The 16,878-nt window shown below is 33.1% G+C and overlaps 1 protein-coding gene, 1 non-coding gene and 2 pseudogenes across 2 annotated transcripts; 3 read left to right on the top strand and 1 right to left on the bottom strand.

Moving 5' to 3' along the window:
- Positions 1 to 544: 544 nt before the first annotated feature.
- TRNAR-UCU (transfer RNA arginine (anticodon UCU)) lies at positions 545 to 617 on the top strand. The gene has a single exon. It is a non-coding gene; the product is annotated as a tRNA-Arg (tRNA).
- Positions 618 to 1,371: 754 nt separating this feature from the next.
- On the top strand, positions 1,372 to 2,348 carry LOC145602614 (protein RALF-like 34 pseudogene; annotated as a pseudogene).
- A 1,710-nt stretch (positions 2,349 to 4,058) lies between these two features.
- LOC145602639 (glucuronoxylan 4-O-methyltransferase 3 pseudogene) lies at positions 4,059 to 5,018 on the bottom strand (annotated as a pseudogene).
- A 10,429-nt stretch (positions 5,019 to 15,447) lies between these two features.
- Positions 15,448 to 16,616, top strand: MAPKKK21 (mitogen-activated protein kinase kinase kinase 21). The gene has a single exon (XM_081656804.1). The coding sequence runs from the start codon at positions 15,527 to 15,529 to the stop codon at positions 16,541 to 16,543; it is 1,017 nt and encodes a 338-aa protein (XP_081512930.1). The 5' UTR covers positions 15,448 to 15,526; the 3' UTR covers positions 16,544 to 16,616.
- The last annotated feature ends 262 nt before the right edge of the window (positions 16,617 to 16,878 follow it).

Genomic DNA, 16,878 nt, shown 5'->3' with positions numbered 1-16,878 from the left:
GAGTTTGTTGAATTTTTATGGTGCTGGTGGTACAGTGCGTGTGGTGGGTGTGGCTGGTAGATGGGGGAAAGGGAGTAGGTGTGGTCGTCGTCGCCGGCGCTAGCTTTCGGCAGGAGTAGGGGGAAGGTGGCTGGGCTTTTTAAAGGGTGGCTAGTTTTTTATTATTAATTTTTAAACAAATAATTAAAAGATTCATTTTTTAATAAATTCTCAAGGGAAAAAAAAATCCCTAAACTTTTTTTGCTGACTCATAGTCCCTAAACTATTGCTTAGTCATCAAGGTCCCTTAACTTTAGGCTGACAAACACCAACAAAGGTGGTTGAGGGACTAAAATGACACAAATAGTTTTTTAGGGACTAAAAGTGAGCGTAATACGAAAGTTCAGGGACCGTATTTAGTCATTACTCTCCTATAGACTACCAGTAATGGCTAAATTAAAGTAACACTTATAATAATACTCCGTATTAAACTTGTATTGATTGTTGGCCCCCTTATATTGTTTCAGAGTAATTATACATTATTATGTTAGCTATCATCACATAAGCGCTCGTGGCCTAATGGATAAGGCATTTGACTTCTAATCAAAGGATTGTGGGTTCGAGTCCCACCGAGCGTGTTTTTTTAATCATTTTTCCACAATGTTTTTATTTTTCCTATATAGTACGAGTAACTTAGAAATATGACACTGTAACAAATGATGTTCTTTGAGTTTAAGCATAAAAAAGCATGAAGTTACAAGTTAAGAACATGACCTTGCACGAGACCAGACATAGATCACGCATTGCCTAGAGCTTAGCTTGGTGCCAATTTTACAAGTCAGTCCCTGAACTTCGCAACCATAGAAGACCATAGTTTGGTGCCAATTTCACAAAACCTGAGCCTAACTATAAATTGATGCATACCCAGTTCACCACCTCACCGACCCTCTTAATGTGGCATCATTGCACCAATGCCTAATATCATTCATTCCCGCATTTAGTCCACTCCAACCTCTTTCTACTTGCCTTGTTGACCCAAACAATTATTATTTCTCATAATGAAGTGCTTATTACTCCTAATTCCCTGTAATTCATCAACTAATTTTGACTAACACAGTATATCATGACATGATGACACATTAAACAAGAGAGTTGAAGATACTCACCATAATCTATAATTAAAACACGATAATCAACATAACTAGTCTCTTACATTAGCACGGGCACAAACTATTTAGTCCGTAAAACAAAAACAGAGCGGTAATTAAGGAGAAGCAAGAATTAAACAAGAGAGGGTCCGCAACTGGGCATTCATTATTCCCAGCTGTCTCTTCCCATGTGACTCCTCTCCTTCCCCTCTTTACATTTCATCCTTTCATAACTTCTCACTTATCACTTCCTTCCAACCTCACTCACTCACTCACTCTCTTTCTCTCTCTCTCCTCCAAACCCCCCAAAAAACCCCAAAAATGTCGTCATCTTCCTCAAAACTCCTCCCAATATTCTCTCTCCTCTTCATAATCTCCTACATTACACTCCATGTAGAAGCTCAGATCCACGACATTGGATTTGACTGGGCTTCTTCATCATCGTCTTCCGCAATGTCGTCGGCAATGATGTATTCATCAGGAAGAGAAGATCTCGACCTCGATCTGGAAGTTGATCTTGATGATGAAAGTAGGAGATCTCTTTACTGGAAAAGGAAGGTGTATTATATATCGTATGGTGCACTCTCAGCGAATCGTGTCCCTTGTCCACCTCGCTCTGGTAGGTCTTACTACACTCACAACTGCTTTGCTGCTCATGGTCCTGCTAATCCCTACACTCGTGGTTGCTCTTGCATTACTCGCTGCCGCCGTTAATTAATTTATGACTAAGATTATAAGTACTTGATTAATATGATGATATTGTGTTTATTTTAATTAATTAGGGGTTTAATTTGTTTTATGCTTATGGTTTATTTAGAAAGGTTGTGTCCTTTTTAATTAATTATATCTCTTGACGTAAAGTCTCTTTCGTGTGATTATTGTTGTAAGTGTTGAGCTGGGTGTGGGGTCCTCTGGTTGAGGATTGGCTGAAAAGTTGTATTAATACTTGTATGATTAAAAACTTAAAAAGAATTAAAAAAAAAAAGTAGTTATAAGCTTTGTAATAATGTTGTGTAAACTTTTGTGTTACACTTTGATGGAATAAGCTTAATTTATTTGGTGAGTAAATTACTCATCTATTGTATTATCGGACTATCAACGGAGCAAAAGCAGGGGAGCTTTAGAATAGAAGTTTACAATGTAGAATAAAGTATGCAATTGGATGTAATCTAATGGAATTCTGTTGATTATTTTATGTTATGGAGTAGTCCGTATCAGATTGTGTATCACGCAGACTTTTATAATGACGGTGCTAATTAATTAATTGCATTAACAATGTGAACAAAGATAGTGAAGATTCTTGATTGAAATAATCTATCATTAGAGAATTATGAGATTAACTTTTTGTGCACTGATTTGGACAGAGAGAAATACGAAGTTTAATTAAGTTGAATCGCGTTATTGAAAGTTTTTGGCTCTTGATCAACAAAAGGTTTACAACAATGTTAAATTTCGCATTTGATGATTTTATTTAGTTGAAAGGAGTTTGCATTATTCCAAACACGAATGATGATTATACTCCATCTATCCTACACTCCTACTAACATTGTGTCAAATCTAACGAAAACGGCTTAGATCAAGCTCCAAAAGTAGGCTTAAAGCTCAACTAACTAATCAAACTATTCAGACACAACATGTGTCTGGATTGGTCCAGTGCAAGATCGGGTTCACATGACATGGATCAATTGTATAGTCATGCCAAAGTGTAGAAACTATTAAGCCAATTGAAAAAGGAAGACTATGTTACAAAATGATTGGACCTTAGTCTTCGGCCCATGTTCTGAATTAACATGGACCTCAGCATGAGCTATTCATACGAAGTAGTATAAGATAGGCCCAAAAGTTGGTAATTTTACGCTTTGTTTGGATAGCAAAGAAGGGGAGGGAAAATGGAGGAAGGGAAGGGAAAAAAAAGGGAGGGGGAGATGAGCTTTATTTTCGCTCCAATTTTAAAGAGATTATGCTTATTAAAGAGAGAGGGAAAATGGATCCCTCCTTCTCCTTCCCCTTCATTCCCCCAATCTTTTACCCAAACAAGAGATTTTGTCCCCCTTCCATTTCTCTTCTCTTCTTTTCCTTCCATTTATTCCTATCCAAATAAAGTGTTAGGAATCATAGTGTCTAATATTCTATTGTTTAAAAGTTTGTGCTATTATGATTATAGTGAAAATAAACTGGATTTTAACTATACAAAGTTGATCAAATTTTACCAATGTATAGTCCATCGTTTGAAATTTGACCATTTTATATTATGAATTGAGATTCTTTCTGATAACAAGAAGACGAATGACGTCTCATAAATTTCTGGGCTGGGATTTCATATCAATACAGCTAATACAAGCACTCGAGAAATTCTCTATTATGTGATTTTTATATCAGCTCTTGCAAGCTCGAATTCTTCAACGGTGTAAAAATTTAACTAAAGTAACATTTACCCAATGAATTGATGTTGGCGTCAGATGAAAAATGAGTACCCTCACCAACTTTGGTATCCCTTCAATTACGTTAGTTCTTTATAAGAGTTTGCACTTCCGACAAATTTTAAGGCCAGTCTTTTACTCCCTTTCCAATTTCCAAATTCCAACATCCAACCACGTATCACCGACTGTCTTTAAACTTACACCATCTATCCAAACAAGTAACAAACGACTGATATGAGTATATGACCAAATGCATGTCTAATTACCGATTATCATTGTCTTCATCGAGTCATGAATTATAACCAAATACTTGTCGAGTAATAATGAGAGTTTAGCCTTGTAGCAACGAAGGGTATTATTTGTAAAACATAAAATATACCTTTGTTGCAAATAATGGGAATTAAAGATAGTATAACGAACTAATCAATTTAAAACAAATTATAAGAAAATTTATTAATGTATATATGAGAATTATTAAAATGATAATAATCGATCTCAAAATCTAATTAATTTAGTCGGAAGCTGGTTTAGGAGGAGGACAAAAAGGCCTACCAAGACGAGCCTTATGACTAGGAATAGTAAAATGCCTTAACCTCCCCTCTTGTTCTACCATATAACCTTGACACAAAAACTCCATTGAGAATTTATCCTCTACAACACGATCCACATCATGAACAAACACATCAGTTTCACCTTCTTCTCTATTCCTCCCCATCAAACCCGCGGTATAAATCGCGCTCATTCTACCGGGCGCCTCATCGTGGTACCCTGTGGGCGCATCCACCATAATCAAATCCCACTCTACTTCGTATATCTCTTTTGGCAAACCTTTCAATGCTAAGTTACACTTGCTTTCCCTAGGATCGACCACACTCGAACACTCCTCTGCTTCCTTTGCCGACGTCATCAGTGAATCGGAGTGACGTACTTTGGTGTCGTACGTGGCGAGGTAGGATTCGAGGGTGGGGAACTTCTCCTTGATTTGACGGATCCACCCCTCGTTTTCCTCTAAAAAGACGGTTCTACCCCCGTGGTTTATTGAGGCCCACATTGGGCTGTCGTAGCCCAGGCCAAATACGAGGAAGTTTGACGGGGATTTGCGACGGAGAACGCGGTCGGTGACGGAGATTTCTTTGGCGGTTTGTTGGGGAGTTATGTTGGATGTGGCGTAGTGGATGATTGCGTCGGATAATGATGGTGGGATTTTGGTACAACTTGAAGGGCATTTTTGGGATTTCACATACGAAACTAAGGTCTGATTGTTTGAGTTATTATCGGATGAAGAAGAGAAAGATGAACGTACAGTTAGAAAAACTAAGCAAAAGAAGAGAAAACAGAAGATTGTTAGCTTCAATTTTGTTGGAGATAGAATTTTTGAATAGTTTGTTGAGTTTGGGCCTCTCATTTTTGAGATTAATAGATTTGAGTGAGAATGAATTGGGAAAAAAATGAGAGGAAATGTGGAGTAAAATTTGAAATTATTTTGGGTATGTTGAAAATGAGGGGTTTTATGTAATAAATAAGAGAAGAGGAGGGTGTTTGGTGACTCGAGAAAGTGATAGAGAGAAACTGTTGCTGTTGAGAGCAGGAGTTGAGGAGTTGATCATTTTCTGGCGTAGACCCTTGTTTTTTTTTTTTTTTTTTTTTTGATAACCACCCTTGTCTTTTCTTTGTTTTACGTTACTTAATCATAACTTTTCTAATGTTGTTTTTTCAATTTATTAGGTCCCAAAACTAACACAACTAAACAAGTCCTTTAGTATACTTCTAAATAATAAAATAGCTATATACTTGAAAGAATATTATGTTGTTAAAGTCAAACTTAAAACTATGTCAAAAAATATATACTCGTATATATCAAACTTAATGCTTCATACGACTTAGGGTCTGTTCTCATTGACTAAATTGAACTGAACTTAACTGAACTTATTAGAGCTGAGCTGAACTGAAATGAATATTTTATAAGAAGGAAATAAGGAGTTGATCTGAACTGAACTTATTAGAGCTGAACTGAATTGAAAATAATCGTATGAAGTTATGAACACAAGCCCTTAAATTTTAAAATTTTAACCTGTAATAAAATCTTGTTATGACTTTTTTCGTGTTTGATTATCTTGTAATTAAAAGGGGCAAACAATTAAAGTTAAGTTGAAGGCTCTTATGCTTCGATTTTTTTTTTTTTTTAATTTAAAAAAGGGGTATATATTCATCATTTTTTTCTATAGATACTTGTACTCGTAACTTTTACCCCATAAATTACAATTACCAAATGTTTGAAAGATTGAAAGAAAAATCCATCATGATTCCATGGGACTTTACTCATAGAGCTTTCGACTCAAATTTGTGAAAGAACATTAAACGTCAAGGTCATGATCAGATTATCAACCACTTAAAAAGCATCTCAGGTAAAAGCACTTAGAAAGATAAGTGAGAAGTGATATAAGAAATGATGAGTATCGTCACTAATTGCGGGCAAATTATCTAAGTAATATTAATAATATTACCTCTATTCTTTATATATATTTTTTTACTCACTATTTAAGAAAAGATGGGATTGAATTAAAGAAATTAGATCTGACCGCATTTTGTTAGTTTATTTCAAGACAAAATTTATCATGTTAGATTTTTTTAATTCATTGCAGTGTAAATAATTAATTTTCATTATTCACATTCATACATCACTAAAATTACATGCAATTGTATTTGTAAAAATGTGTATTGAAGTGTCACCAATTGTTATTGAGCATACCTATTAAATGAATATGAGGCCTTACCTATTAAAGGATTTAGAATCTAATTTTAAAAGGGAAGAGATATGATCTGTTTGTTTTTGTGTAATCTTAAATTTTGCGCAATCGATCATGATGAATTGATGACTGTGTTCGATCTCTTGATTATTATGTATTCATAATATCTGTGTGATCTTAGTCCAATCTCTAATGATCTATCCAAAATCACATTAGATTATTTAATTTTTTTGTTGAGTTCGTTGTCCGTGATAAATTCAAACATATCTTGATGTTTAAATGGAGTAGTTCAGCTTAATTTCAATTCAGTTTAGCTCCAATCAGTTCAGTTCAGCTCCCAATTTCCTTCTTTTATAAGTTATTCATTTCAGCTCAGTTCAGTTCAGCTCTAATAAGTTCAGTAAATGTGAACAGACCTACCTTTAGTCTATATAAGTTTAAGAAAATTGAATTAAGATACGATAAATAAAAATAAGATAAATTGAAAATAACCTAAATAAAGAGACACAAGAGGGATGTTTAGAATTTAAAAAATGATGTTGTAGCTTAATTATTTGGAGTATGCATTGATACTGCAAGTTTGACATTCTTCAAAATGAAACCCTCTGTCCAAAAAAAAAAAAAAAAAAAAAAAAAAAAAAAGAGAAGATTCTCAAGGTTATGGACGTGGCATTAGTCAGGGCAAGAGTAGAAAGGGAATTTTCTTGCCTAACACTCTAAGTTGACTAACCAACCTTCAATCATTTTTCATGCAACATCACATAAAAACATAATCTAAAAGTAATAGTCGTCTCGTTAGTTTTTTTTTTTTAAAAAAAAAAAAAAAAAAAAACCACAAATTCCTCCAATTGAATGACTTTTAATTAAAATTTAAGGAGGTCAAATTTCGTAAACTTTGTCTCAACAAAAAATTACTCCCTCCATCCCTAAATTACATTCCTCCTTTCTATTTTTATTATTCCAAAATTACATTCCTCCTTTCTATTTTTGGTAAGTTTTTTTAGTAAATCAACTCTCTTTTTATGTTTTATATTTAATACTTTCTCAATCATCCTTACCTAATCTCACTTTTAATCCTTGTGCCAAATTACAATGAATATGATTGGTTAAATTTTTTTAATTAAGAGCATGTGATTGGTCCTTTTTTTTTTTTTTGTAAAGGATTGATGACTTGTCATGAGTAATAACTAATTTATCTTTGTACTTCCCATTGCATTATCTAATTGTTGTTATTTGTCTTGTTCTTCCTTCCTTGATTCCCGTATAAATTTCCAAAGAGGAATGTAATTTAGGAACGGATGGAGTAACAAATATCCTTCAAATTACAAGTAGCATATCATATGGTACTATGTAAATTTTTTAGTCCATCACCATTAACTATTATTGCCTATAAAACAAGACATTAGTACAAATTTATTTGAAGGGTCCTAAATTCGAGTCATTTAATCAAATCACCCTTGAATATTAAAGTTCCTACAGTAATATTGTACCAAAGGAGTACTGGTATTATTACAAGGCTGGACCTTGGGCCTACCTTCAACCATGAATTGATGTATGGGCCGCTATTTGTCCGAAATCAGGGCCCATAATACTACCTGCTTATTAGGACCACTTGACATCGCAATTTCTTAGAATAAATATTGGTTTAAATTTCATGGCCCAGACTTAGATGAATTATTGGGCTTATACCGAAGATTGAGTAAAAAAATACTACCTCCGTTTCATGTTTTTTGCAACTTTACAATATTTTATATCTCACAAATAATGCCCAAAGTTGCAAAAAACATGAAACGGAGGTAGTATTTGATTTGTTTTATTTGAGTACGGTGATGGGTGATCCATGGTCAGCTGAATTTCTCTTCCATATGCTCAACCACTAGGGGTGAGCATGGATCGGATATCCGATCCGAAATTGGATTTCGGATCGGATATCCGTATCCAAAAATCTTGAATTTTAATATCCGTATCCGATCCGAAATGGTTCGGATATCCGAAAATCAAATATCCGAAAAATTCGGATCGAATAACTCGGATATCCAATACCCGATCTTTTAATAATATTCTTTGTAAAAAAAATTAAACTCATAATCATAAAAAAACAATTATTCATATATTTTGAATCTAATAAACCAACAAATATCAGAATATAACAACCCTAAAATTTCAGAATATATAACAATCAAAATTAACACATACAATGAGAAATACTTACATCTAAAAACCCAGGAAATTTTAACAAATATATATACAAAATCTATCGTTTAAATCCTAAGTAAATCTAAAAAAAAAAAAAAAACTAGAAAAGTCTGAGATTTGAGAGAGAGCCGCGGAGTTACAGTTGGTGGAGCAACCGTGAGAGAGAGCCGCCGCTTATAAGTCGCCGCCGCTTAGGAGTCACCGCTACCGGAGTAGGAAATGAAAATAGTTATACGTATCTCAGTTAGTCAGTTTGGGGGGAGATCTAAGATAGTGGAATTTGATCTTTAAAAGTTTGAGATAGTAGAGGAAGGAGAGAGAATAAGAGAGAGGAAGGAGATAGAGAATAAGAGGGAGAGAGAGTGACAGTGAGGGGAGAGGAAAGAGTGGCGGTGTGTGTTGGGGGAATTTTGTGTTTTAAGGGCATGAATAAGGGTTTGGGCTTTTGGGTTTAGGCCTGAAAGTTGTTGAATGACTTGAATCTTTTAATAGAGTAAGTACTTATTTTCGGATATTTCGGATATTCGGATATCCGAAATCCAAAATTTCGATATTCGATATCCGATCCGATATCCGAAATTTTCGGATCGGATATCCGACCCGAAAATGTTTTCGGATCGGTTATCCTAAATTTTCGGATCGGATGCGGATCGGGTTTTCGGATTTTCGGATTATCAGATAGTTTTGCTCAGCCCTATCAACCACCTACAATCCTCAATACTTTTACATTTGCTAGTTGCTACCAACCATGAAAACTACATTTTAAAGTACACACTATCAATTTCATTCACATAAGCTCTTTAAACAGTGTATTTACCCTCGTGCTATTCCGAAATAAGTATCATCACTTCCCTTATGAACTAACTAAATAGCGATATTTCATCTAAGGTGAAGTGGTTAAAAATTCATAGTGGGGATAAATCTATGAACGTTTTTGTTAGTGGTTCATACTATGGAAACATACTTCTTCCACTTCTTAAAATATACTTTCCGGGCATAACAAGCTATAACGCGCACATTAACCGCTCTAGTATTAAAAAATACTCGCTCTATCCCCAAATGATAGTCCTTTATGGGCAAAAATCATGGGAATTAAAATACTTAAATAAAAGTAGTAAAATTACATTGAAAAGATAAATTTACATTGGGTATGTAAAATAGTAGAGAGAGAGAAAGTAATAAAAGTACATTGAAAAACATAATTTATATGAAAAAGTTAAATTTGCACTTATATTGTTGAAATTGGGGGGAATTTTGATTAAAAAATTGATATTAATGCTATTTGAAAAAAGCAAATGGAATTATCAATTTGGGACTAAAAATAGGTCATAAGGAACTATCATTTGGGGACGGAGAGAGTGGTATATTGTACGTGTCGATAGAAACACCATATAACAAAAACATATTACTACCTCTGTTAATTATTATGTGCAACTTTGGAATATTTTATATCTCACAAATAATACCTCAAAGTTGCACATAATAATTAACGGAGGTAGTATAAGATATTGTCGTAGATGACATCATCATAATCAATTAGCCTAGCAATGATATTGTAAAGAGATAAGTGAACTCTATGGTGACCTTTCGGATAAACACCATAAAATATCGGAGTAGAAGTGAACACTTCTTATACAAATTTCATTCGGTTCTCAAATATCAAGGCTAAGTTTTCTTGTTAATAGTAGAGCAACCGAAGGGAACCGGTGTAAAGACCAATATGCACAAGCCCATTGGTTATTGGACATGAACGAACCCAATGGGGCCCAACAAGTTCGCAGTCAGTGAGGTTCAGATTCAGAGTATCGCCGAAAGTCTGGTGATCTAAACCGATTCACAGTGGGCCCGAAACCCGAGACCAACGGCAACTTAACAACACTGAAATTGTGGGAACAATTAATAAGTGCTTTTCATTATCCTTTCTAATCAAACCACACAGTTCACACACGCTCTTTCTTGCTTACCGTCACAACCTTGTTCATATCTGCGGTCACAATATATTTATCTATACTTCATCCGTTTCTAAATAATTTTACAAAGTAATTATAATTATTGCTTTTTAATATATATTTCAATTAATTTATTTGCATAATTTTGTTTTCCTAAATCACCATTTTTTTTTGACACAACAAATCACCCGATATTGTTGAAGTAAATTAAAACACATGAATATTACAGAATAAAAGTTGTAAAGTTCGATTATAAAAACAAAGTCATGAGTAAATAAATATATAAAAACAAAGGAAGTAAATACGTCCAATTATTAAGGATGATCATCAATTTACCATTGTAGGAAATGATTAATTTAATGTAATATTTTGGGTAGAATTTTTACAAACTCGACAATATCTTTCAATTAAAATACTGTGTAATAATGAACGTGAAAAAAATGTATACAAGTATAATTTGACCTATATTTAGTTTGATTTGAACAAAGTTTCCATATGTTTTGAGCTCTATTATTGCTAGATTATGATACTCTGGATTGTTTTTTATTCTACTTCATTGCTAGATTATGATACTCTGGATTGTTTTAACCTGTAAGGGAATTACAGTGATCTTTATATATGATTCTTCATTTTGGAGTGATATGTTACAGAACCATTTGCACATAGAAAAATACCAAGCTAAATTTAGTCTAGTGAAAACGATTGTACCATCCAATTTTGTAGTTGAGGGTTCAATCCCCACTAATGACACTTTGAGTGTGGAAGTGTTTTACCTTTCTTCCATTTTCCAATTGTCTAACTTGTAAATGTCGGATCAAAAAAACTAGTGAGAGTTTAGGTAATGAATTGAAAATGATAGTTGATTTATTTTTCACGAGTATGTTTGCTCAGTGGCATGCTTTGAGCAGCTGAACTATATACACTACTACACTAGTAACACTACTACTGTAATACACAAGAAACACATCTAAACGGTCATAAACCCTTTTTTTTTTCTTTTTTTTTTTAAAAGCAATTAGCTTTTATTTGGAAGGGTTCTACAATAAGCCTTTACAAAGTGGAACTTTATATGTTTAAAGAATCCTGCCGTCATTGCACTGACTTTGTTAAGATATTTCTCACATGATAGCACATTCAGCTATCAAACCCAAATTTCAACTTGTAATTATTTAACTATTTTATGATGATATGATTGTAATCCATTTTTGTATTATTCTTGCAACTTAAATTAGAAGTAACTTCATAGGTCGAGAATACTCCGAATAAACTGAGATCCGAACCTCAATTTGTGTGTTTGTGTCATGTGTATCATAATACCAAAGTTTTCAAATAATTCAACTTATAATAATATGATCAATTAATATAATAACATGCTCAATTAATATTTTTATTTAGTATAGTTGTCAAAAAATATTTATGCGAGCTAGCTAGTGTAGGCTACTCCATACCGTATGATCATGGCTTCGCTATTGGTGCTTATGAGTTTTGATCCATACCGCATATGCTATATATTCGGACCAATTACCAAAACTTCCAACTTGCTTCAATCATTTTCCCCTTTTTTATTTTCCAACTTGTATGATATCTCCTAGGAACAGAGGATTTCTTGTATTCTTTTTTCTACCCCTCCTCTCTTAACCAACATAAAGATTTCATTTGTCGTCTTTACTTGGGACATTATTTACTCCGGGTTTATATCTTTAGTTAGTTGTGAGAACTAATACTTTGTATACGTTAGAGATTATGAATAACATTATACTCGTATCAGATTATATGTAACTCGTGATTGATCATTCAGATCATTTTGATCAATAATTATTTGTTCAAACAATGAGTTGAGATTGTGCAAATTCTAACAATTTCTTTAATTATTTAATGAGTATAATTACGTAAACCCGTTTAAAAGTAAATAGAGATCAGGATTATAGGTTGATCATAAAGTCATAATACACTATAAAAAAGATAAATAAAAATTATACTCAAATTGAGATAGTCTAACCTGACTTGACCTTACTAGATATTGCTAAATATAACATGAATATGCACTTAACCCCAAATCCAACTTCAACTTGACCCAAGCCAAATTTAAATAGCATAGATTAAGGGCCTGTTCTCATTGACTGAACTCAGTTGAACTGAACTCAGCTGAACTGAACTGAACTAAACTGAACTGAACTCAGCTAAACTGAACTGAACTCAGCTGAACTAAACTGAACTCAGCTGAACTGAACTGAACTGAAATGAATATTTTATAAGAGAAGGAAATTAGGAGCTGAACTGAACTGAACTGAATTGAGCTGAACTGAATTTCAACGTAAGAGAACAGACCCTAATTGAGGGTCTCGAAAGGCAACCAGAAATAGTGTAAATTAATAAAAACTATTCAAACTTGAATTTAAGGTTGATGGACTCGATTGACATGTTTGACAAGTCTATAAATTCAGCGATACTCATTGATTTATGTTCAATAGACCAACAATTTGCAACTGTGAAAAATCTCATTTCTATTGTTCATGAATGTCAAAATATACTAATGTGATTTTGAAGCTGTTTGAGACTTTTTGTTTAAAATGTTAAAATACATAGACATTTGTCATTATTGTTAAAATTATAATATAACAAAATAATATTTAGAAAAATGCACAATTATTATTTATAAAATACTATAAAATATTGAATATTCATTCCTAATTATTTTAGAAAATTAAAGTCTCATGCATATATACCTATCATTATTGATTGTCTTCAAAAAAAAAAAAAAAAAAAAAAAAAAAAAAAAAAAAAAAAAAATCATTATTGTTAATAGTATTATTGCTCAACTAAAAGATTGACCTAAAAATCGATTATTACAATATATGAATTGAACATAAATGCATGTGCTAACCTATTTAACTTATTTAATAAACAACATCAAGAAACTTTCAACAATAAAATATTTTCTTGTGTTATGTGACTTATGTCATAGTACAAATTGAAGTTAGTATAGACCCTTTGACTTTAATATCATTAAAAGACTTTGCCAATTTCTTACGTTATCATTAAGTTAACACTTTGCTATAACACGTTATTAAACATAATATTAGAGAAAATTAATACGACTTAACAGAGTCAACTAGTGGGAAGTCAGTTGAATTATGTATAAACACAATAAAATAGAGCAAAGTTTTTTAGTTTTCACACTACAAATATCAAAAATCGCGTCAAACTAGAATTGACCCGGTTGATCAACTCTGACTCGTTTACGTTCTCTTACAACTTAGAATTGGATTCTAAAAGCTTTCCCATGGCCAGGGACGTTGCTTTCAGCCTTTCACACGTATTTTTTGCCCTTTTGTCCAAATGCATAGGATTACACTTGATTCTTTTATTTCCCTCATGGCAATAGAACTGTCAAACTCGAATATTTTAATTCGATTGAATCAAAGAAAAATGTAACGATAGTTATAAGACTAATTGTAATAAAAAAAATAATCGTATATATATCAGTAAATTATTAAGCCTAATATTCAATCATAGCCAGTTTATTAGATTGAGACAAATTTATAATAAGAACAGAAAAAGTACGTACTATATTTTACGAACAAAGTAGTACATTGTTCTTATTATTATTGGGTAGGAGAAATGAACCAGGAATATTACATTTTTCACAACATAAATAAAGGAATCTTTATGATAAGTTTGGCTTGATGTGAAAGTTTTGGTAACCTTCAATTGAATACCCTGGCCTCTAAATTAAGTAAAGTTACGTAAGTGGGAAAAATGATTATGATGATATCTTAATAACTTAAAAGTTTAAGAACATAAATTCAACCGTCCAATCAGAGCATTAGGCACAACAAATAAATAGTCTGCTAGAGAATTGAATATACTAGTTCGTGTATCATTCGCTAGGCTGCTTCAATATGCATTCATTTGATTTGAATTCTTTCACAACGTAACCTTTAAGTTCAATTAATTTGCCCATTTTCAACTTTATTTTGTACTTACTCATACGTGTAATTCTCAATCATTAGTGGTTGCAATAATTATTAGTTTTTATGACGATGTATGTATAACTTGATTTGATATATTATTCATTTCACCTTAAAAAAAAAAGTTTTTCAATTAGTTCATGCAATAAATTATGGAACAACAAATTCAATGTACAATTGTAAGCATAGAATTTAGATGAAGATGAGAGAGAATAAATTCCCGATTAAACAAAAAATCAATTTAGCACTAATAAATACTCTTGTAAGTTAATTCATTTAATCAAATCGGCTTAACATAGTATGTACACTTAGTAGGTACGGAGTATCTTGTTTTGTTACATGTCCCGTTAAAAATTACATAGAATGAAGGATATATGTGTTAAAATTTATACTTTTATTTTATCCTTATTTAATCTTTTGTACGAAGTATAAAATTAACGATGTCTGATAATTGACTTCACATGCCCAATTCAATTTGCATTTTAGGCTTATTGTTTTAATATAACTCGTGCACATTTACATTTATGTTACCACAATGTGAATTTATACGGAGTAATTAATTACGCACATTATATTTCTTCCAAAAAAAAGTTCGAACCACATATACACTTTTCAGAAAGAGTACTACGTACTAAGTATATTAGAAAACGAAATAAACAAAACAGAGCAATCTTGAAAGGAATTGATGATAAGTTGGTTGAAACCTATAGCAAATATACACACATCGTTTCACAATAACAACCACAAATAGAAAGGCGTGTGATAAATCATGAAGAAAGAGTAGGAGTAAAGTGATAACCATGTTAACCACGTTTCTTTTTTTCCCTTTTTACCCCTCTATACTCTCGCTACTACTCTTGTGCTTCTGCTTGTGCCGTCCGCCGATTTTTCCTTGATTATCACGTGCATCATTCTCCTCACCAAATTATTTTAACCAAATTCTCTTTTATTTTTTATTTTTATTTTTATTTTTATTTTTTAATTTAATATCACAACTCACACCAAACTCCAATTTCTCTCTCCACCCTTCCTATAACACCACTTTTCTTTCCTTTGTCTCAATAAAACAGAGAAAATTTGTGATTTATTTAATCAAAACAAAAAAGAAAAATTCCAATGGAGTGGGTTAGAGGTGAAATTATAGGAAGAGGAAGTTTTGGTATAGTGAATTTAGCAATACCCAAATCAAATTCAACCCAATACGTCGTTAAATCGGCTCAAGTTTCGAATTCTTTCTCGCTAAGAAGCGAGAAAGAAATTCTTTCCGAATTGAGTATTATCAATCACCCAAACATCGTCCGATGTTTGGGTGATTCTTCAAGTCTTGAGAGTGGTACCCAATACTACAACCTTTTCCTAGAGTACGCTAGTAAAGGAAGTTTAGCTGATCAGCTAAAACTTTCCGGTGGTAAATTCGAGTTCTCCGAAGTCAAAAACTACACTAAATCAATCTTGAAGGGATTGAGTCATATTCATGAAAGTGGAATTGTTCATTGCGATATAAAGCTTCAAAATATCCTTATTTTTGAGGACGGTACCGCGAAAATTGCAGATTTTGGATTAGCAAAGAGGGTTTCAAATGAAGTTGGGGGTAATCAATTACGAGGAACACCACTTTACATGTCGCCGGAAATTGTCGCCGGCGGGAAGGTTGAGTCGCCGGCGGATGTTTGGGCACTTGGATGTGCTGTGGTTGAGATGGTAACGGGTAAACCGGCGTGGGAGATTTCGCCGGAAAGTGACGTCAGCGCGTTGCTTTACCGGATTGCGATTGGCGGGGAATCACCGAAGATTCCCGGGAATTTATGCTCTGAAGGAAGAGATTTTATTGAAAAGTGTTTTATTAAAAATCCCAATGAAAGATGGACGGCTCAGATGTTGTTGGATCATCCATTTGTTTCCGGGTTAAAAGAGGAAGATCAACGGCCTACAGTGTCTCCTAGGTGCCCATTTGAGTTCCCGGATTGGCAGTCGGGTTCGGCTTCGGATTCGGAATCGGTTTCTTCATTTGGGTTTTCTGAGGAATCTTGGTGCCCAACTTGGAGTCCTGTTTCTCGTCAATTGGAAGAGCAATTGGTTTCTGATCGGATACCCAATTGGGGTGATTCCAATGATTGGATTATCGTTAGATAATTTTTTTTTAGTCAACATTTTAGGACTTTTTTAGGTTTAATAATTTGTTAGAACATTAGCCGTTCGATCATGTTTTTTTATTTGATCAACGGCAACAAATTCTTTCATTGTTATATTGTACAGTACACTAGTTAATTGAAAACAACTAGAGTTTCATCCAACATCCTTCTTCAGTTCTTTACGCTTTCTAATGATTTAACCTTTACATTTATATTTGGGCAAACACAACTTCGACCATTAACACGTTTTACAATTCTTATTGCCGTATATATTTATAAAACGTTGATACTAGTAAAATATATTCATTATATAAATTTGATTATTTGTATATAATA

Source organism: Chenopodium album, chromosome 21, assembly GCF_948465745.1.
Source record: "Chenopodium album chromosome 21, dcCheAlbu1.1, whole genome shotgun sequence".
In the NCBI taxonomy this organism is placed as follows: domain Eukaryota; kingdom Viridiplantae; phylum Streptophyta; class Magnoliopsida; order Caryophyllales; family Amaranthaceae; genus Chenopodium; species Chenopodium album.
Note: the sequence above shows the minus strand (reverse complement) of the source record. Positions and strands in the feature narration are given on the sequence as shown.

Bases quoted from the DNA above. Each gene is read 5' to 3' on its own strand.
- MAPKKK21 (XM_081656804.1), top strand. From the start codon at position 15,527: ATGGAGTGGGTTAGAGGTGAAATTATAGGAAGAGGAAGTTTTGGTATA.